Genomic DNA, 22349 nt, shown 5'->3' with positions numbered 1-22349 from the left:
ATTGACGGGTACGATTTAAATCATGCAACCAGTTTTTCAAGCCAAATTCTTCCAAATAATCGCATTTGAACAAAAATAGTGTCATGTGAAAGAGTAAGTAATATACTTTATTATGAATTCTTATAACACAAGTATTACCGAGGGAAATTAAAGAAATCTTTTATGCTACATTTTATATTTCAAAATTGTATCTATCATATGACACCAGTAGGCCAAAAGATATAGGAAGAACAAATGAGGTTTAAATTTTGTATAATCTAACTTTGAATCTACGCATTCAATAGATGACGCTGCCGTCAAGAGTCATCGGTATTTTCAATTCTTTATAACTTTTGAATGCGTAATAATACAGAAATAATTCGAGTGGATATTGATAGTTTAGAGCACACACAATTCCATGGCATATTTATACAAGGTAGTCTCAGTCATATGTTTCCATTTTTTCATAAATTTGCCTTTGACAGTATTCAGCTTTCAAAATTTAATTGAAAATATCTTCCGTACGCAAGTCATGTGTTCAATGCCAAAAATTGCTAAATATATAATATTTATAAATATTTTGAGTTCCCTGCCTCTAAAACTCATAAATATGAAATGTAACAACCATGGTTAAATCTTGAGACCAAAGTTCAGGTTAAAAAATAGATTTTGGACATACACAAAATTTTAAGGAATTTGTTTTTCATATTTTTTAAAATTGATAGATGAGTTCCAAATTAATACATCATCAAAAAATTCTCAAATGAGACTACCTTAAATAATTATGCCATGACACTAAAGTATCAAAGATTGCGTGACAGAGTTTGACAGAGTTGTTAAAAAAGTTTTTTACAGTTTACAGTTTTTTTTTGAATTCTTCATAACATTGGATTCTTCATAATAATTCAAACGGATATGTTTACCGCATAATATCATATCAAACGGGTTTAATGATCTACTGCTATAGAAAAATGAAAATCCATTCTTTTCATTTTAATATCTGCAATACGAAAAAAGTTATGGCAAAAAGAAATGAGGAATGCATGATTTAAGATCGCGTCGCACAGTGTCACGACCGCGGCCAAAAATGGTCAAAACCAGTACCTCGGAGGACAAATTTTTTGATGAGGTATGATAGAAAACACTCCAATTAGAATAAATATGATATTTTATATCGATATGTCGAGCAATTTTGTCTCTAAAAAGGTTCAAATCTGATAATTATTTATAAACTGATTTTTTACCATATTTTCGATAAATGGGTGTGTTTTTCTGATGCTCAAATATTTGAATATTCAAATTAACGGTTATTATAAAAGTGTTTATTTTGGTTGCTGTGTTAAAAACTAGGATTCGCTGTAGTTTGTATGTATATAGATATCATATGGTGTATACAGTGTCCACACTTGTAGTACTTAGTTCATCAAATTTGTAAAACAAATTTTGAAATTAGTGGAGCAGAAAAAAAAGTTTAAAAAAGTTTAGCTCTATTTTTTTATTTGAGTGGTGAAAAGTGTGTCATTTGAGAAATAACAAAAATTAGCTGCGGAGACCTGCCGTCCTAAGAGTTATTTAACTTTTTTGGTGACCACCTTATAAACAAATATGGCATATTAATGAAATGGTTAGAAGCGAATGGTGCAATATGTTATGTATACAATTAAATAAGTTATTGAGGGCCAACTAGGAAGAACACGATGGATTCAGAACATAGTAATCATACAATATTTTGCATAAAATTTGCCATTACGTGCTAAAAACGTTATTCGATGCGGAGATATGGGAAAATCGGTTTTAAAATATAGCCTTTAAACAAATTTTCAGTCAATTTGAAGATTATACTTATTTATCAGATTAACTTAGCAGCATGTAACGATTTTATAGCACAGAAAGTTACTTTTTTAGGACTTTTGGTATGGTAGGTACATGTAACATGGACCAACAACTAAATTGCAAAACCTATTACTATCTTCGCCCAAATATAGTAATAGGCGAAGTAATTTGGACGAAGACATGCAAATTTTCATGGAATTTGTATTAATAAAAACAATTTTATAGGTCAAAAAATCGGATTTTTCAATACCCGGACGAAAAACTGGTTAGATCGGACCATGCAAAGGTCCGATCTACCCAGTTTCTCGTCCGTTGCTTTATAGGCATAATTAAATATAAACTGCCAATTTTCATTGAATTTTGTTGAATATTAAAGATTATATAGCCCAAAATAGTAAAATTTTCAAGACCCTTTGTATGGGAGGTATATCAAATCTTGGTCCGAATTTTCCAGTTTTTGGTCAGTTGCTTTATAGGCCTAAGTAAATGTAAATTGCCAATTTTCATTGAATTTGGTTGAATATTAAAGATTTTATTGGCCAATAAGGGTGTCATTCTCAAGACCCATTATATGGGAGGTATACCAAATCTTGGTCCGATCTATACAATTTTTTGTCAGTTGCTCTTTAGGCCAATAATAAGCACATGTACCAAATTTCATTAACTTAGGATAACTCCTTCTATTTTTGGCCGCTGTTTATATGAACTCGCGACATAGTGCGTCGTCAACGCCATCTATTGATGGGCATGATTCACATCAGACACATAAGTTTTTGAAGCCCAACTTTGAAAGCGTATGACTTTTGAACTTATAATCGCATCTGTGTTTCCGAAAAACTAAATTTTTCTGGTATTATTCATTCTCTTTGAACGCCTTACGACAGAGGTACAAATAAAACGCATATGTAGAGCTAAGACTATTATTTAAAAACTTATTCAATATTGAATTTATAAAGTTAAATTATACGACTGTCCCTTTCATATAACACCACTTTCATTTATATATCATCAGTATGAAAATGTTATGGCAACATAAATGATGTTTAAATTTTGACGACAAAATTTTCCAAATGCTGTCAAGTTTACAGAAAAATTAAAGTATTTACAGAAGTTGCCACGGAAAAGCGTCAGTTTTTAAGCCAAGCTCTCTAGCCGTATAATTATTGAAGATATGTAATAATTATTAAATATTTTTTTTATTATAGAGGAAAATTTTTATACCCCAATTTCATATTAATATTCAAATTTAATATTTCCATTTTGAGACTATTTATTTACAATAAATTATATGATTGTATCTTTCATATGACACCAATTTCATTTTAAAATCTGCTCTACGAAAAAAATTATGGCTTCCAGAAAAGAGTGTGTTTTTGTTATAAAACCGCCGTAATCTATTGATTGACATGATTCAAATAAGGCACATCGGTTCTTCGAGTCCAACTTCCGAAGCGTGCCACTTTTGAACAGATTATCGCATTTCAACGAAACGGGTGTCACATAAAAGCGTAATTAGTCTTCTTTACTATGATCAGTAATTCATTTTTAAAACACACATATTAAAGAAATCCTCAATACTAATACTAATTACTACTAATTAATATTAAAAATTTAAAATAATATATTGAGGTTTAAAGTTTGCATAAGCCATTCAATAGATGGCGCTGACGACAAGTGTTTGACAATGCTACTGAATTTACAAAAAATTATCGTTCTTTTAGATTCTTCATATGTTTTGAATGCGAAACGATACAGAAATAATTTCAATGTATTATAATTAATAACTTAGTACATCCTATATCTTATAGTGCTCAGTATATTTGACAGTTTTTTTTTGGATACTTCCTTTTTCTGGTAATTAAGTAAATTTCTTCAACTAATATGTTTGAAATGCTGTGCAATTCTTATTTTTGAAAGCATTTAATTTTTCAACACTGACCATTACGACTCTGACGTGGGGGATTCCCACTTGACTTTAAATGACACAGCCGTCCAACCGGAAGTTCAAAATGGGATTTCTTTTAAAAATACAAATTACTTGTTAAACCACCATGACTAAGTAAATTTTTTTTTTGATACGTTAAAGTTCAAAAACTATTAGAAACATGGTTCAAAAATATTTACAACAATTAAAAAAAAACGAACGAAAAAATTCCCGCCAAAATTGCACTTCAATAGATCTCCCCGTGGTATTTATATTTACAAATTAATTGTGAGAAAGCTTAGTAACGAAATGAGCTTTGACGCAATCAAACATCGTATATTTACTCTTATTATTCCAGTTTGCGTATTTAGTACGCTATCGGCAAGCACTTCAATCGGTAGTTGTAGGGGAGTAGTACGCTCAGCTGATCGCATCACGAACTTGAGACAAAACACGCAGCAGCTGAAAGATCCAACACAACAAATGCAGAAAAACAAACAGCTAACAACAACAATGAGTATACAAAATAATAATATGACAATGCAATCTCTGGGTCCCACACCGGCTCAGGGTGCCCATGTACTGCCGGCTCCTAAAACTGCTACCAAATACTATGAAATGAATGTTGCATTCACAGAGCAACAAACACCGCCTTTCGAAAATGAAATGCCAAAAACAGCAGCTGATCAAAGACTTTTAAGGAATGTGATAAATGAGAAGATCCGCAATAAAGAATTCTTCTATGGCATTGAAATATTGGCACGTACATATAATCCAAATGTGCTGCTGGATTATAATGCCTTGGGTCCGCTACTACCGTTGTTCACCTCCATTGTATGGTTGGGCATGGATTATTGTAATATAGAAAACCTTACTGAAATAGAAGCCATACGATTGGCGCACAAATTAAATCGTCATGTGAGAGTAATGCCTCACCTGTCATGTTATTGTCTAACCGAACAAAGACTGAGAGAATTTTTACAAATAGATTTTTCCAACGTTCTCTCTATACGAGGAGATTATTTTGATAAGGACCAACAATATCAGCATTCATCGGAATTAGTTGAGGCGATTCGTAGAATACGAGGTGGTAAGTTTGAGAAAAAAATATTTTATATTTTGTTTTAATAATGAATTGCCGTTATTGCATGTCAGCAAAAAACAAAATTGTTTACATCTGATAAGAAAATTGTAGAAGTAATTTTGAGTATCTGTAAATAAATAAATTGTTATCATTTATTTACGGTCTCTGTTTAGATTCTATAAGCATTGGCGTAGCAGGCTATCCCGAGGGTCATCCAGAATGTAAATCAATGGACGAGGATATGGGGAATTTGGAGACGAAGGTAAGTTTTCATAAAAAATATATTATAATATTACATACGAGGCCCGTTCGCGACGCCTCAGAAAAATAGGAGGTCTTCTGTTAATAGAAGTTTTCGATGTATATAAGAATAATTTGAGGTTTTCGGGAGTTCTAAATTTTACCAGACATTCAATTTTATCCTTATCAGTAGATGTTCTATATGAAACCCTCCGATTTTTTTTCAAAAAATATTTTCCAAGGGCTTAATTTTTTATATGTATAAAGAACTTTCCATTGGCATCGATTTTTTACAAACAGTTTTCTTGGGTAGATTTTTAACTATTTTTTTAAAGGACTAGACAGTGGGTCTTTTTATCATATTTTTGCACGCATTGTCACAGATGTGCCTTTAATTTTTTTGTTTTTGTCATAAGTTTGGGTTTTTATAAATGTTTTTTCAAGGACCCACCAATGCGTGATTTCAAAACTTGTTTAAAAACTTGTCCAAGACATGCCATGAATGGATTTAAAAAAATACCTTTTTTAAAGTGAATTAAAAGATATTTTCAAGGACTTTATTTTTTAAAAAATATTTTTCCAAGATCTATTAGAACGTGAATGTGTCCAAATATTTTTTCAAGAACTATTAGAGCGTGGATTAAAAAAAATATGGACATTTAAAACCAAGAATATTTAAAGTGAATTAAAAAATATTTTCAAGGACTTTTTTTTTTTTTTAATATTTTTCCAAGATCTATTAGAACGTGAATGTGTCCAAATATTTTTTCAAGAACTATTAGAGCGTGGATTAAAAAAAAAATATGGACATTTAAAACCAAGAATATTTAAAAAAAAATTTTTTTGGACTATCCTTTAGCGTGGATTATTTTAATTATTATCTTTTGGGGATTTTATATTTTCAAGAAGTATTAAGCTCGGATTTCTTAAAAATATTTTTGTCAAGGACTATTAAAGCTCGGATTTAAAAAATTTATATATTTTTTTTCAAGGACTATTAGATCTTTGATATTTTAAATATCAGTTTCATAGACTTGCTATGCTTGGATTTATTATAAATATTTTTAGAGGACTATTATAGCTCGGATTTTACAAATATTTTTTCAAGGGCTATTAGAATTTAGATTTCTTAAAAAAATTTCCAAGGACTATTAAGCTTGGATTTTTTAAGAAATATTTTTCAATGATTTTTGTTATTTGAATTTTGACTTGTAAGGGCATTGATCATTTGAAAGTAATTTTAAGTGGTTATTTATACTCTTTCGAAAAACTTAGATCATCAAGCTCGACTCGAAAGAGTATAAATAACCACTTTTCAATGACTATTAGAGCTCGGATTTCTTAAATAATTTAAATAATTTTCAAATATGTTTTCAAGGATTATTTCAGCTCGGATTTGTTTAATATTATTTTTGCATTTTTTAAGGAACTTAGCAATATGATCGGATTTATAAAATTATTAAAACTAATTTTTCTCAAGAACGTCGCATAAGAGTTGATTTTTTAAAAATATTTTTTCAATGACTTTACACAAGCGTGAATCTTTTAAAGAATCTGTTTTCAAGGACTTACATAACCGTGGATTTGTTAAAGGATTTTTTAAGGACTTAGGACATAACGGTGGATTGTTAAATAATCATTTTCTTCGACCATAACCGTACATTTTTTTTAAATCTTTTTTGAAAGACTACAAGGCGGGAATTTTTTAAAAAATAATTTTTCAATTACTACAACAAAGCGTGATTTTTTACAAAATATTTTTTTAGGACTAAAACAAAGCGTGGATTTTTATACCCTACACAACTTTGTTCTCAGGGTATTATAACTTTATGCAGCCCCAAGATATTGTAACGCCGCGAAATATTGGTCCTAGACCCACCCTTAAGTATACCAATCGTCATATCTTGACTAGCTGAGTCGATCTAGATATGTGTGTCCGTCCGTCTGTCTGTTCATTATAATTTGTAAATACGATAAAGGCCACAGTTATGGACCAATCTTCACGAAATTTTTACGCAGGATGGGTTTTGGCCAATGAAGACCCCTATTGTTTTTGATAAATACCGGTTAATATTTAAGGGATGAAATGGACCAAAAACTTTATTTTTGTCAGATTTTCAGGTCGCTCCAGAGGCCGCAATTATGGCCCAAACCTCGTGGAGAATCAATAGAAGGGGACCGAACCAACGAATATGCATGCCAGCTTTGATAAAGATCGGTTAATATTTAGCGGGTCAAATGGGCCCTGACTTTTGTGTAAAAAATTACAAAATTTGTATTCTATAGCGTATATATTTACTCCTGAAGGACACAGACCCGAGAAGTTCATAGTATATCCAATAGGAGTGGTTGATCTTTAAATTGACTCGGATGTGGGCGTTGAACTTAAATATTTATTTAATAAACCATTACCACACAACAGGAAGGAAATATAGCGCTGATCGCTTTGAAAATGTACATGAGGATCCAGGTATGGTCAAGGACAACTTCTATAATTTTCTATGGTATTTTGGGATGAAGTGGTCTGAAACCACAATTGAAAGCCGAACATCACAACACAAAGGGAATCTGGACAGGTAATTAGAAGGGCTGCACTGAATATTAGTAGTATTTGTTGACCTCTAGTCGGTTAAGAAGGTGCAAATATCGTGAAATATTGCCCAAGCTCACAATATAGAACCACAGAAAGGTAGATTTTCGTGGTATCATATGGTCGGGCCTGTCCGACTATACTGCTCCGTTCACTGGTTTAAAAAATAGTTTTTCAAGGACTAAAAAAGCTTAGAATTTGTACAAATTATATTTTTATAGTTTTAAAATATTTTTTTTTCCAATGATAATTTTTACAAACTATTTTTTCAAGGACTACAACAATATTTTTTTAAGGAATAATAAATCGTAGTCCGTCCGTCCATGTATTTTTGTGAACAAAGAACAGGACGCATTTACGATCCGATTTGGATGAAATTTGGCATAGGTCACTTATTTGGCAAAAGGACGAATCCTATTGAAATTGGGAAAAATCGGTTCCGATTTAGATAAAGCTCCCATATATATTTTCGTCCTTGCACCAATATCCCTATATATCTTTTGATTTGCACGAAATTTGGCACAACGTAATGAATTAGGTTTAGAATGATGTGTGTTAAGTTTCCTGAAAATCGGTTCAGATTTAGATATAGCTCCCATATATATTTCGTCCGATTTAATGTAAATGGTGCACCAAAGTCCCTTAATATCTTTCGATTTGCACGAAATTTGGCAGCGTAATGAATTAGGTCTAGAATGATGTGTGTTAAGTTTCCTGAAATCGTTGAAATCGGTTCATATTTAGATATAGCTTCTATATCTGACCAAATGAAAAATTTAGTAAAGGTTGCAGAATTATATGTTTATGGATTTCATTTTACTGGTCCTTTAAAAATGCGACGTTTGGTAGGATTCATCTGTTGAATATACCCAAAGTGGTGAAGGGTATCATATAGTCGGCCCCCTCCGACTTTACTACTTTCCTTACTGGTTTTATAATTGTTTTTTTCAAGAACTATTAATGCCGATTTTTAAAAGATAAATGTTTAAAGACATCACATTTTTTATAATTTTCATAAAATTTGCGTTGGCGGTTTATTTGGGATATCATTTGTATTTTGTTTTTGCAAACAAACTATAGGAAGTGATGCAAATGTGGTATAGGTTGGTAATGTGGTATAGTCACTTTTTTTGTAAACTGAAAATTTTAGAATAACTGAAACATGTTTTATGGTTTGCTGTTCTCAAAAAAATAAGGTAGCAATGATCTGCTTAATTTATTTAACTCACGTTGAGAATCAGTAGCAAAACTTGAATTTTTCATGAAATTGACTTTTTTCGGTTGAAGTTTAAAAATAATTTTTTGTTTTACAGATTTATTTTAATCTTTATTATGAAATCATTAAAATAATCAGTATGTACTAAAAATCAAATAATATGCGCGATAGCACCACATATTTATCAATTTAGGAAAAAATCTAGACAATTTTTCAGGGAACACAAGTGCAGGTAATGTGGTATACCTTGAGTCTGTATGAAAAAAAGCCAGCACAAGACAAAATTGCATTACTATTTGAAACATTTGTCCTCTACGAGAGCCTACCATGCATCATAAGGAAGGAAAACAAAGGTCATGGGGTTTAAACTACTTCTCGTACGAAAATTAAATATTGCCATGTGTAGGCATTATTATATAATAAAAATTAATGTTCCACTCAACGCATCCGTTAAAAATCTTAACAGACATAAATCTCGAGCTAATTCGGATTCATTAAAAACAATAAATTTTATAAGATATTAATTGGAAGTGAAAATTATACTATGCCACATTAACATCATGTGGTATACCACATTACCTTCACTTTTTTAAAAATCGCTTTTACTGGAATTTCAAATATTTTATCAAATATCTCTTAAATTGTTAGAATAATATTATTTTAAAATTGATACATGGAAAGACAACACATATAGCATGTTAAGTGTAAAATTTCAATTTAATCGGTTAAAATGTAAAAATTTGGCAATCTAAAAACAAATGGATATACCACATTTGCATCACCTCCTATAAAGTCTTCCTGCCTTACCCCTCGGCGAACAATGCCATACATTCCCCAGTAATAAATAGTTGTTTTTTTATAAAGACAACAAACTGGGATTCAGTGTGGCGCTGTTTATTTGCGAACAATATCATATTTTTCCAACTAATTGTTCCTTGTTTTATAAAATAAAAGAACTGGGATTGAGGCTACGGTTTTGATTAAAATATACCAATGGTGGAGTTGACTGTATATTTTCTGTAGATATCAAATGTTAACGCCTTACATGATCTTCGAAAGAACAAATAAAATTTCCTCGCTAACCATTTAACACATTTAATCAATAACAAATAAACGTATACAACTATAAATTCCAAAACAATAACATGCGTACAAAAAAAAAAAAAAACACCAAACAAGTGTTTAACAAAAAGAAAAAATCCCCTGCTAGTACCACCGATTAAGGCGCTCGCAATTGTCAGGTTTTGCTTGTTTTTGTTTACTTTATTTGTATATTGCATCATGATTGTCGCCAACATTCAATTAATTTTAATAAATGGTCAACAATTATTTTTTTTTGTTGTCTTTATTTCATTTCAGGTTCAATCCGGTGCCGATTTTATAATAACACAAATTTGTTTTTCATCCCAACCGATTATTGATTTTATAAAAAATTGCCGCAGCAGAAATATAAAAATCCCCATATTAGTGGGTATATTTGTTCCAGATAATTTACGAATGTTGGAGACAATATTGCGTATAACGAAAATTCAAATGCCTTTGGGAGATTTAGAGGAATATCGTCGCCAGAATGATTTGGGCGAAGGACAATTTACGGAATATGCTGTGAAGAAGGCGGTTGAAATGATAGATGTCATATTGAGTAGTGATGAAGTGGATGTTTACGGTCTGCAGTTTTTCACAATGAATAGATTTCAAAATATTCCATTGGTACTGGAGAAAATTAGAAATAAATAATAAATACAACGAAAAAATTATATTATGGTATTAAATTAAATATTTTATAGCAAAACAAGTTTATGTTGTTTGGAGTACTTCACAATAAAATAAGTAAAGACAACAACCAAACGTTCGTGTTGAATATATCAAAGCTTCCATTCAGTGGGAAGAATTTGTATTCACCATTGGATAAAAAAAATATTCGAAAAAAAATATTTTTTTAATTGAAAAAATATTTTTTAATAAACTTACGGCTTGTTAGTTAATGAAAGAATATTTTTTAAATAAATCCACGCCTTGGTAGTCATGAAAAAATATTTTTAAATAAATCCACGAATTAGTACTTACTTAGCTGGCTTCTTACAGAGCGGGTGTTTTATAAGCCGATCCTAAAGATTTCCAAGCACGTCGGTCTTGTGCGAATCTCCTCCAATTTGAAAGACCCCGTTCCAATATGTTGTTTTTTTACTTGGTCTTTCCATCTGACTCGTGGCCTTCTCCTTCTACGGGAGCTGGGGTATTCTCATTCATTCGCACAACATGGCCTAGCCATCGTAGTCGCTGCAGCTCAATACGACTGACTATGTCGATGCCCGCGTATAGATTGTAAAGCTCGTGGTTCATTCGACGACGATATTCATCGACGACGCAGATCGGCCAGTAGATCTTTCGGAGAATTTTTCTTTCCAACACCCCAAGAGCTGCCTCATCTGCTTGCGCAAGTACCCATGCTTCAAATACATATAACAGCACAGGTAGTATCAGCGTCTTGTAAAGTGTGAGCTTGGTCTGGTGGGAGGTGGCCCTGTTTCTAAACTGCTTACTTAGACCATAGTAGCATCTGTAGGCCATCACAATCCTTCTCCGAATTTCAAAACTGATGTCATTCGTTTTATTTATGGTGATATCAAGGTATATAAAATCTTTAACTAACTCCAAGCTGTAGTTCTCAAGTTCCACAGTTGGTCCGAGTCTACTGGACGTCTTGCATGTTGATAGCATCAGCTTGGTCTTCTCGTCTTTTACTGCCAGACCCACTTTGGCCGACTCCTTCTCAATTTGTTTAAAGGTGGATGTTACCGCTCGCAATGTTCTACCCATTATATCGATGTCATCGGAGGATGTTAAAAAGATCACACGACAAACTGTCACCTTGTCTGAATTCTCGTTCGACATGACTTTAAACATCTCTGAACGGATAGGACTGTCGAATGCGGCTTTATAGAATGAAAATCTGGTCAATGATTTGCCATGCCTGAAGCCGCATTGGTATGGTCCAATAATGCCATACCGCATTGGTATGGTCAAACTATTTGCTTCGATCGTTCACACAGCACACTGGGTAACACTTTATATGCGATGAGAAGAAGGCTAATTCTTATTTAGTTGGCACATATCGTCTTGTCTCCTTTTTTGTGCACGGGACACAGGATGCTGAGGTTCCAATCATTGGGCATGCATTCCTCTAGTCAAATTGTACTAATCAGCTGGTGCATGCTCCTGACCAGTATCTGACCACCGGTCTTGAATAGTTCGACTGGTAATTCGCCGGTACCTGCTGCTTTATTGTTCCTTAGCCGATTAATTGCTGCTCTGACCTCATCTTGGGGGTATACACTCTATACCGTCATCTCTTATTGGTCCTGAGATATCTTCTTCACCGCCACTTTTTGATACCAGAAGCTTTTCAAAATGCTCCTTCCAGATCTTCAGCACACTATCTATATCTGTCACCAGGTTTCCATCTTCATCTCTGCAGGAAGATGTACCTATGCCAAAGTTCTCGGTTTAGTGTTTTACTCGTTGGTAAAATTTCCGGACTTCGTTCTGTAAATATCGATTTGCACACGCTCACGTTGGTCTTATTTTTTCTTCTTTTTTCTGAAAATTCGTTTCTCCTCCCTCATTTTTCCATCACATTACGTGTTGCTACTGTCTGCAGGGTTGCCCTATACGCAGCGTTTTTCACATCAGTAGCATTACGTGATCGTACCACGGATTTCTTGATGGTGGTCTTTGGTACCCAAGTGTTGCTTTTGTTTGTAGGCAGGCAATTCTCTGCCATTGTGCTTCTATATTATTATCGGGACAAGGGGTGCTTTCGTCAAGCATTTGGGTAAGTTGAGCGGAGTAGGCTTCTGCTATCTGTTGTGTTTGCAGCTTTTCGACGTCAAATTTCCGTGTTACATTAGATCGCACCTTTGCTACAACATTAAGACCAGTGCGAACTTTGGCTGCTACAAGGTAGCGGTCCGAATCGATATTTGTTCCTCGGATCGATCGAACGTCTAGTATACTGGATTAATGCCTTCCGTCTATCACAACATGATCAATTTGATTTCTCGTAGCTTGATCAGAAGAAATCCAGGTGGCCGACGGCGGGGCCAAAGATATTTTCCCTTCCGATATTTGCATTAAAATCTTCTAGCTGAATTTTAATATCATGGCCAGGGCAACGATCATATGCTGTTTCTAGGCGCTCATAAAATATGTCTTTGGTCTGCTCATCTTTGTCTTCTGTCGGAGCAAACATATTTTTAAATAAATCCATGTTTTTATATTAAAAAAATACATTTCTAAATACCTCCATCCATCTTCCTCCACTCATAAAATTTTCAATGACAAATTTTTTGCATGCAAACCAACGTTATAACTTCTGTTTAGTTTACCCAAATCATTTGATATCGCACCGTACACAGGTATACTCGCTGAAGCCTTCCGGCAAGCGAATCAATGCAAAAACGTAACTGTTTTCCAAATCGAATTTAGAAAACAAAACACAATATTTGTAACGTAACGAAGCGAACCAAGCGTAACCACAACACCCCCACCCAAACCTTCGAGGAAAAGAGTTTGAATATTGTATTGCATTTTATATAAGCGAATGTGGGGTGGCAGGCAACAAAGCAAACAAAACAACTTGCAACGAGTTCAATAAAATATGAGAAATTCTTTTGCTTTTGGTCGCAGCAGCAATGGGGGCGGGGACGGGAATGGACAAAATTATATGTTTTCAAAGAAAACTAAATTTTCTACGAACGTGAATGTCATAACAGCACAAGAATTTATGCTAAACATTGCTGCATATGAAATTATGATTTGAAGAAAAGTTTTACATAAAGAATATGGGGAGTTTTTGTAAATTTTGTTTTGGCTATTTGGTTTGAAAGTTTTGTAGATAAATGTTGTTTTGGGAGCAATGAGTAGCCCCTCCGGCGCAAGGTTAAATTTGCAATTCCGATTCGAACACCTCGAAATATTTACAAAAACTCCCCTTTTTCAAAACACCAAAAAATTTAAGCAAAACCAAACATATTTTTTTAATTTACCTGTTTTCATATATCGCCTTTTGTCTTTTTGTTGTTATTGTTAACACCACCGCATTCAACATTTAGATAGAACAAAAACTTGAATGCGAATCAAGGTTGAGAAGTAGGGTCGATATTAGGAGGTGGTTTTGGAAATGTTTAGTCAGTAAGTACAAAACGTTACTAAAATTGGTACAATTTGAAAGGATGGAGTTGGAATCCTGAAATTTGAAATTAATATTTCCGTCGGAGTGTGGGATTGGTATATGTACGTGGTTTTGAAATTTTTTTACTTATGTGTACGAAAAGTACTAAATCGTACTATAATTGGTACAATTTGCATTTGGGTGAACCGATAGAGCTGGAATCTTGAAATTTCACGTCAGAATCACTGTTGGGGTGTAGGATTGGGGTTTGTAGAAGGTTTTTAAACTTTTGGAAATGTGTACTAAATTTGGTACATTTTAAATTTTGGTAAATCAATAAAGGTGGAATCCTGAAATTTGGAGTTAGGGTCACTGTTTGGGTGTAGCATCGGAATGTGTAGAAAGTTTTGGAAATGTGTACTAATATGTACAAAATGGTAACAAATGTGGATTTGGGGGAACCGATAGAGCTAGAACACTGAAATTTGGAAATTGGGTGACTGTTGGAGTGTAGGATTGGGGTATAGATGTAGTTTTGGAAATTTATACTTATGGGTACTAAATTGTACTTAATTTCGCACATATTAAATTTTGGATGAACTGATAGAGCTATGATTTTGAAATCCTTAAATAATCAACATCTAGACGCCTTTTGAAAGCCTTAAAAAATCCACGTCACGAGACCTTTAAATACTCTGTAAAAGATATCCTCTTTTGAGACCTTTAAAAATACTTTAAATAAATGCACGCCCTGGGTGCCTTCTTAAAAAAAGTATTCATTATAAAATACACGCCTGTTTTAGTCCTTGAAAAAATGTTTTTTAAAAAATTGACGAATTGTTTAAAATTCTTTAAAAAATCTACGCCTTGGGTCCTTCAAAAAATGTATGGGTCTGGAATTCGATATCTGTCAAACGATGATTTTAAAATAATTTTTACTTTTCAGTTAAAAGTCCGAAATTGACGAAAATTGATCACTTAACTATCTATCAACGGATAAAAACGTTCAAAATCTTCTGCAAAAATTGTGCTTCTAACACGGCAACATATCGTGCTTTAAGAGGGGGTTATGCTTTCTTTTGGCACATGGCGTATTTTGTATTTAGATCTATACCTACATCCATATAAAGTCTAGCTCATGCAAACATTGTAACCAGCTGACCTGTCATAACGTCGTATATGCGAGGAAAGGGAGCTTGGACAAGATGCGGTGGAAGCCAACTTGTCGATAAAATTTTCTTCAGCGATGAAACACATTTCTCACTCGGTGGATATGTTAAACAAAATTGTCGTTTTGGAATTCTGACAATCCTCAAGCAATTGAAGAGATAATATTACATCTAGAAAAACTCACAGTTTGGTCCAGAGGTGTGATTGGACCTTACTTTTTTCTAAAATGACGGTCATAGGATAATCGAGTTTTTTGCTTGTTATTGAATAATAACATTTGGAGAATATGTGGAATTTGGAATATATGTGGATTGTGATGGCCAACAGATGCTACTATGGTCTAAGTGAGCAGTTTAGAAACAAGGCCACCTCCCGGCAGACCAAACTCACACTTTACGAGACGCTGATACTACCCGTGCTATTATATGGATCAGAAGCATGGGTAATTGCGCAAGCAGATGAGGCAGCTCTTGGGGTGTTTGAGAGAAAAAAATTCTCCGAAAGATCTACGGGCCGATCTGCGTCGACGGTGAATATCGGCGTCAAATGAACCACGAGCTGCAGCGACTACGGTGGCTAGGCCATGTTGTGCGGATGAATGAAGATACCCCAGCTCAAAAGGCATATAAAAATGAGCCTACTGATGGTTCCCGTAGAATGGGAAGGTCACGAATTTGATGGAAAGACCAAGTAGAAAACAACATTTTGGAACGTGGTCTTCCAAATTGGTGGACTTGCGCACAACATATAACGGTAGCCCCAACTATTAGGTATTTTGAAAATTTAACTAATCCTTTTTAAATCCTTTTCGGTAAGTTAAAGGTCTTATCATAACATGAAATTTCACTTAGAAGCCCCCATTAATTTTAGATATTTTGAATCCTTATGATGGAGGGTATAAAAAGTTCGACCGGCCGAACCTAACATCCGTTTAAATCGTTTTTGATTTGATTAATTTAGATTTTAGTTCTAATTGGCATTGAAGGGGTAGGGCGGGTCTTGGAGAAGCAGCACCTCATTTTATTCGAATAAATTTCGTATAGTTATTTCATTGTCTGCTCCAATTCCATATTATTTCTATTATACAAATTTATAACCTATTGCCATCCATATTGGTAAAGTAGATAAAAGAAAAATATTTTCAAAAACTAAATCTCAACCTTTACTTCGATTTGAATTTCATATTAGTAAAACTCAATTACTGTAATTTGTACGAAAGTCCAAAAAACAAAAACACCAAATTGCGCCAAATCACCTTCACAAGATAAGCAATTTACAACTATTTCCATCCAACTAAATTCAAAACAGATTTTCACAAACAACAATCATCATTCGACGAGATCCTTGAGTGTGTGCGAACATGTGTCTGTGTTAACTTCATACAATTGAAAATGTTCAATATTTCGTAATTTAGAGAAAAAATTACCAGGTCTGCATGTTGAAAAGTCATTTATAAAATATAAATGAAAGCACCTAAATTGAGCTACGAACTACTACGTAAAGAACCCTTCTTGTGAATGCGAGGATTTTTTATGATACACATTCAATTGTTGTTGTGGTTCAAAGTGCAGCATTAACAATAAAAGTGTAACTAAACACATACACACAAACATCACAAACCACCACAATAATAATAAATACCTTACAATACTCACCCATAAAGTGTTTACCGACTACAATGGGATACCAATAGGGTTCGTAATGGTGTACAGTATGGTGGAAAGTCATACCTAAGGGAGAGGAAAGTTGAGCAACATTTCCAAGCATACTCAAGAAATCCTTTAATTCAAATGGTGTTTCTTAAACACTGTGCCGTAACCATTCCATGTTAGAAGTACATAAATATCCAAGACGATGAGTGAGTACTGAATAGCAGTAATCCATACGTGGAAGTGTGAAATAAAAATAACAAAAATTGAAAGATAACAAAAGACCTTACACAATACTAAATCGAATTCAAAGAGAATGTTCTTTAATATGGGATTAAAAAATATGAGGATATGGGTTTGAAGGACATCAATGACCTTAACTCACCTTGAAAAAGTATTCTTTAAAAAATCCACGCCTTGTGGTAGTCCTTAAAAAAATATTCTTTAAAAAATCCACGCCTTGTGGTAGTCCTTAAAAAAATATTCTTTAAAAAATCCACGCCTTGTGGTAGTCCTTAAAAAAATATTCTTTAAAAAATCCACGCCTTGTGGTAGTCCTTAAAAAAATATTCTTTAAAAAATCCACGCCTTGTGGTAGTCCTTAAAAAAATATTCTTTAAAAAATCCACGCCTTGTGGTAGTCCTTAAAAAAATATTCTTTAAAAAATCCACGCCTTGTGGTAGTCCTTAAAAAAATATTCTTTAAAAAATCCACGCCTTGTGGTAGTCCTTGAAAAAATATTCTTTAAAAAATCCACGCCTTGTGGTAGTCCTTGAAAAAATATTCTTTAAAAAATCCACGCCTTGTTGTAGTCCTTGAAAAAATATTCTTTAAAAAATCCATGCCTTATATTGGTCCTTGAAAAAAATATTCTTTAAAAAATCCACGCCTTGTTGTAGTCCTTGAAAAAATATTCGTTAAAAAATCCACGCCTTGTATTGGTCCTTGAAAAAAATATTCTTTAAAAAACCCTCCCCTTGTATTGGTCCTTGAAAAAATATTCTTTAAAAAATATTGGTCCTTGAAAAAAATATTCTTTAAAAAATCCTCCCCTTGTATTGGTCCTTGAAAAAATATTCTTTAAAAAATCCTCCCCTTGTATTGGTCCTTGAAAAAATATTCTTTAAAAAATCCACCCCTAGTATTGGTCCTTGAAAAAATATTCTTTAAAAAATCCACCCCTAGTATTGGTCCTTGAAAAAAATATTCTTTAAAAAATCCTCCCCTTGTATTGGTCCTTGAAAAAATATTCTTTAAAAAATCCTCCCCTTGTATTGGTCCTTGAAAAAATATTCTTTAAAAAATCCACCCCTAGTATTGGTCCTTGAAAAAATATTCTTTAAAAAATCCACCCCTAGTATTGGTCCTTGAAAAAATATTGTTTAAAAAATCCACGCCTTGTATTGGTCCTTGAAAAAATATTCCTTAAAAAATCCACGCCTTGTATTGGTCCTTGAAAAAATATTCTTTAAAAAATCCACGCCTTGATGTAGTCCTTGAAAAAATATTCTTTAAAAAATCCACGCCTTGATGTAGTCCTTGAAAAAATATTCTTTAAAAAATTCACGCCTTGTTGTAGTCCTTGAAAAAATATTCTTTAAAAAATCCACGCCTTGATGTAGTCCTTGAAAAAATATTCTTTAAAAAATCCACCCCTTGTATTGATCCTTGAAAAAATATTCTTTAAAAAATTCACGCCTTGTTGTAGTCCTTGAAAAAATATTCTTTAAAAAATCCACGCCTTGATGTAGTCCTTGAAAAAATATTCTTTAAAAAATCCACGCCTTGATGTAGTCCTTGAAAAAATATTCTTTAAAAAATTCACGCCTTGTTGTAGTCCTTGAAAAAATATTCTTTAAAAAATCCACGCCTTGATGTAGTCCTTGAAAAAATATTCTTTAAAAAATCCACGCCTTGATGTAGTCCTTGAAAAAATATTCTTTAAAAAATCCACGCCTTGATGTAGTCCTTGAAAAAATATTCTTTAAAAAATCCACGCCTTGATGCAGTCCTTGAAAAAATATTCTTTAAAAAATCCACGCCTTGTTGTAGCCCTTGAAAAAATATTCTTTAAAAAATCCACGCCTTGTATTGGTCCTTCAAAAAATATTCTTTAAAAAATCCACGCCTTGTATTGGTCCTTCAAAAAATATTCTTTAAAAAATCCACGCCTTGTGGTAGTCCTTGAAAAAATATTCTTTAAAAAATCCACGCCTTGTTGTAGTCCTTGAAAAAATATTCTTTAAAAAATCCATGCCTTGTATTGGTCCTTGAAAAAAATATTCTTTAAAAAATCCACGCCTTGTTGTAGTCCTTGAAAAAATATTCGTTAAAAAATCCACGCCTTGTATTGGTCCTTGAAAAAAATATTCTTTAAAAAATCCTCCCCTTGTATTGGTCCTTGAAAAAATATTCTTTAAAAAATATTGGTCCTTGAAAAAAATATTCTTTAAAAAATCCTCCCCTTGTATTGGTCCTTGAAAAAATATTCTTTAAAAAATCCTCCCCTTGTATTGGTCCTTGAAAAAATATTCTTTAAAAAATCCACCCCTAGTATTGGTCCTTGAAAAAATATTCTTTAAAAAATCCACCCCTAGTATTGGTCCTTGAAAAAAATATTCTTTAAAAAATCCTCCCCTTGTATTGGTCCTTGAAAAAATATTCTTTAAAAAATCCTCCCCTTGTATTGGTCCTTGAAAAAATATTCTTTAAAAAATCCACCCCTAGTATTGGTCCTTGAAAAAATATTCTTTAAAAAATCCACCCCTAGTATTGGTCCTTGAAAAAATATTCTTTAAAAAATCCACCCCTAGTATTGGTCCTTGAAAAAATATTGTTTAAAAAATCCACGCCTTGTATTGGTCCTTGAAAAAATATTCCTTAAAAAATCCACGCCTTGTATTGGTCCTTGAAAAAATATTCTTTAAAAAATCCACGCCTTGTATTGGTCCTTGAAAAAATATTCTTTAAAAAATCCACGCCTTGTTGTAGTCCTTGAAAAATATTCTTTAAAAAATTCACGCCTTGTTGTAGTCCTTGAAAAAATATTCTTTAAAAAATCCACGCCTTGATGTAGTCCTTGAAAAAATATTCTTTGAAAAATCCACGCCTTGATGTAGTCCTTGAAAAAATATTCTTTAAAAAATTCACGCCTTGTTGTAGTCCTTGAAAAAATATTCTTTAAAAAATCCACGCCTTGATGTAGTCCTTGAAAAAATATTCTTTAAAAAATCCACGCCTTGATGTAGTCCTTGAAAAAATATTCTTTAAAAAATCCACGCCTTGATGTAGTCCTTGAAAAAATATTCTTTAAAAAATCCACGCCTTGATGCAGTCCTTGAAAAAATATTCTTTAAAAAATCCACGCCTTGTATTGGTCCTTCAAAAAATATTCTTTAAAAAATCCACGCCTTGTTGTAGTCCTTGAAAAAATATTCTTTAAAAAATCCACGCCTTGTTGTAGTCCTTGAAAAAATATTCGTTAAAAATCCACGCCTTGTTGTAGTCCTTGAAAAAATATTCGTTAAAAAATCCACGCCTTGTTGTAGTCCTTGAAAAAATATTCGTTAAAAAATCCACGCCTTGTTGTAGTCCTTGAAAAAATATTCTTTAAAAAATCCACGCCTTGTTAAAAAATCCACGCCTTGTTGTAGTCCTTGAAAAAATATTCTTTAAAAAATCCACGCCTTGTTGTAGTCCTTGAAAAAATATTCTTTAAAAAATCCACGCCTTGTTGTAGTCCTTGAAAAAATATTCTTTAAAAAATCCACGCCTTGTTGTAGTCCTTGAAAAAATATTCTTTAAAAAATCCACGCCTATATATGGCATGAATAAAATGTTCTTTAAAAAAAAAAATATTTTTTTTTAAATCGTGCAATTGCGTCCATTTTTTTCCATACAATTCAACATTATCATCCCTTGTTGTCAACATTTATGGATGACCTTTAATTTTAGTATCCAAATATTGGAAAACCCCAAAAAGGTAATACAAATGAAGATATTTATTTCTATATGGATGTATGAAGGGAATCAACATCATGTGTGTGAGGACGAAAGGAATACAGGGTTTAAAATGCAGCATCAAAAAATATTAGCATTAGTCTTACAGAGCTACTGCTAAAAAATATTGACATTATGACTAAATCAGCAAACGGCTAGCATTTTTAGTTCGTAGCATCCGTGCTAAGCACGTATTGCACATGCGAGCTATTTTTGTTATGACTAATCGGCAGTACGACTACATATTCACGACTACGAATAATCAGCCGAGGGTTGTTTTTATGTTTGTGTGTTGCCAACGCAGAAATTAGAAAAACGGCATTTCATTTTGTGCGTTTTTATTTAATTTAAACTTGTCAAATCGCAATTAAAAACGGTCAATAATAGTACTAAAAACTAAATAATATATTAAATTAAACTCTTTAGCAAGTATTACTAATTGTCTTTGTTCGAAAAAATGAAATTATCATAATCGCGATTTTTAATTCTCTCATATAATTTATAAAATTTTAATGGGCAACACTGAACTCGAAAAATGCTCGGGTTTTGTGTGCTAAAAATCTTGCTAAGCAGCCACAGTCAAGCTGCTTAGTCTTCATTGTAAGCTTTGGTTGTTAGTCGCGTTGACAATTATGTTGTAGTTGTTCATTGCTATTTTGTAGCTGCTGACAAAATCAAGAAGCTTTATTTTTGCTTGCTAAAATTATTCGTAATGTATTGCTATTTGTTGCAGTTGTGATTGGCTGTGCTGCATATTTTGAGGATGACTTTAGTTAGCAGTGCGGCAATTTTCTGTGTTTTTGCTATTTTGGCGTTAGCATTTTAAACCCTGAAGGAATACATATCAATAAATTTATAATTTTCATCAATGAAAATATCATATAACACAAACCGTAAATGTTAGTCACTCACACACACATGAACACATCAACAGAGAGCAGGATGTGTAAAAGGTAAAGGGTTTCCATGTGTGTTGTTGCAGTATGTTTGAATATTACAACCAAGCATCCAACCCAATCCAACAACACATATCAACAAATAAAATAAAAATTGGTAAAAGAAGAAGAAGCATACTTTACGAAACATTTCTTGATTCGTTTTTTGTGTGTGTCTGTTTTAGAAGAAAATTGTGTTCTTTTATGGTTTAACATTTCTTTACTTTATCCTTTCTTTGTTGCCCCTTCTGATCTTTTGTCATTTTACGACACATATTTTTGTTTTTGTCAGTAACAGCATGCAATTTACACTAACACCAACAAAATGTAATGTACGCAATAAAAATTGTTAATGTAGTTGTAGACCAAGGAAACCATACAATGAAAAAAAGTACGAAAAAATAAATGTCTTTATTTTTTGTTAGAATTGTGGCATTTTAGAATCGTTCACTTAGATAGAATGAGAAGGAGTGAGGTTTACACACACATTGTGTCGTTATTAATGAATGATTTTGTGTGCGTGCTGTACAATGCGAATGTATGTTGTCTTTGTTTG

At 32.8% G+C, this 22349-nt stretch overlaps 1 protein-coding gene across 1 annotated transcript; it reads left to right on the top strand.

Annotated features, from left to right (window-relative positions):
- Positions 1-4045: 4045 nt before the first annotated feature.
- On the top strand, positions 4046-10603 carry LOC133334544 (methylenetetrahydrofolate reductase (NADPH)-like). Its single transcript, XM_061542858.1, has 3 exons — positions 4046-4826; positions 4994-5082; positions 10226-10603. The coding sequence occupies exons 1-3, from the start codon at positions 4046-4048 to the stop codon at positions 10601-10603; spliced, it is 1248 nt and encodes a 415-aa protein (XP_061398842.1).
- The last annotated feature ends 11746 nt before the right edge of the window (positions 10604-22349 follow it).

This window comes from Musca vetustissima, unplaced genomic scaffold (assembly GCF_032173495.1).
Source record: "Musca vetustissima isolate MV318-11 ecotype Yass unplaced genomic scaffold, APGP_CSIRO_Mvet_v1 utg28336, whole genome shotgun sequence".
Taxonomy (NCBI): domain Eukaryota; kingdom Metazoa; phylum Arthropoda; class Insecta; order Diptera; family Muscidae; genus Musca; species Musca vetustissima.
The sequence above is the reverse complement of the archived record's forward strand: the minus strand, read 5'-3'. Positions and strand labels throughout refer to the sequence as shown.

Coding starts and splice junctions, on each gene's coding strand:
- LOC133334544 (XM_061542858.1), top strand. CDS start 4,046: ATGAGCTTTGACGCAATCAAACATCGTATATTTACTCTTATTATTCCA. Junction 4,827..4,993: donor GATTCGTAGAATACGAGGTG/GTAAGTTTGAGA, acceptor GTCTCTGTTTAG/ATTCTATAAGCATTGGCGTA. Junction 5,083..10,225: donor TGGGGAATTTGGAGACGAAG/GTAAGTTTTCAT, acceptor ATTTCATTTCAG/GTTCAATCCGGTGCCGATTT.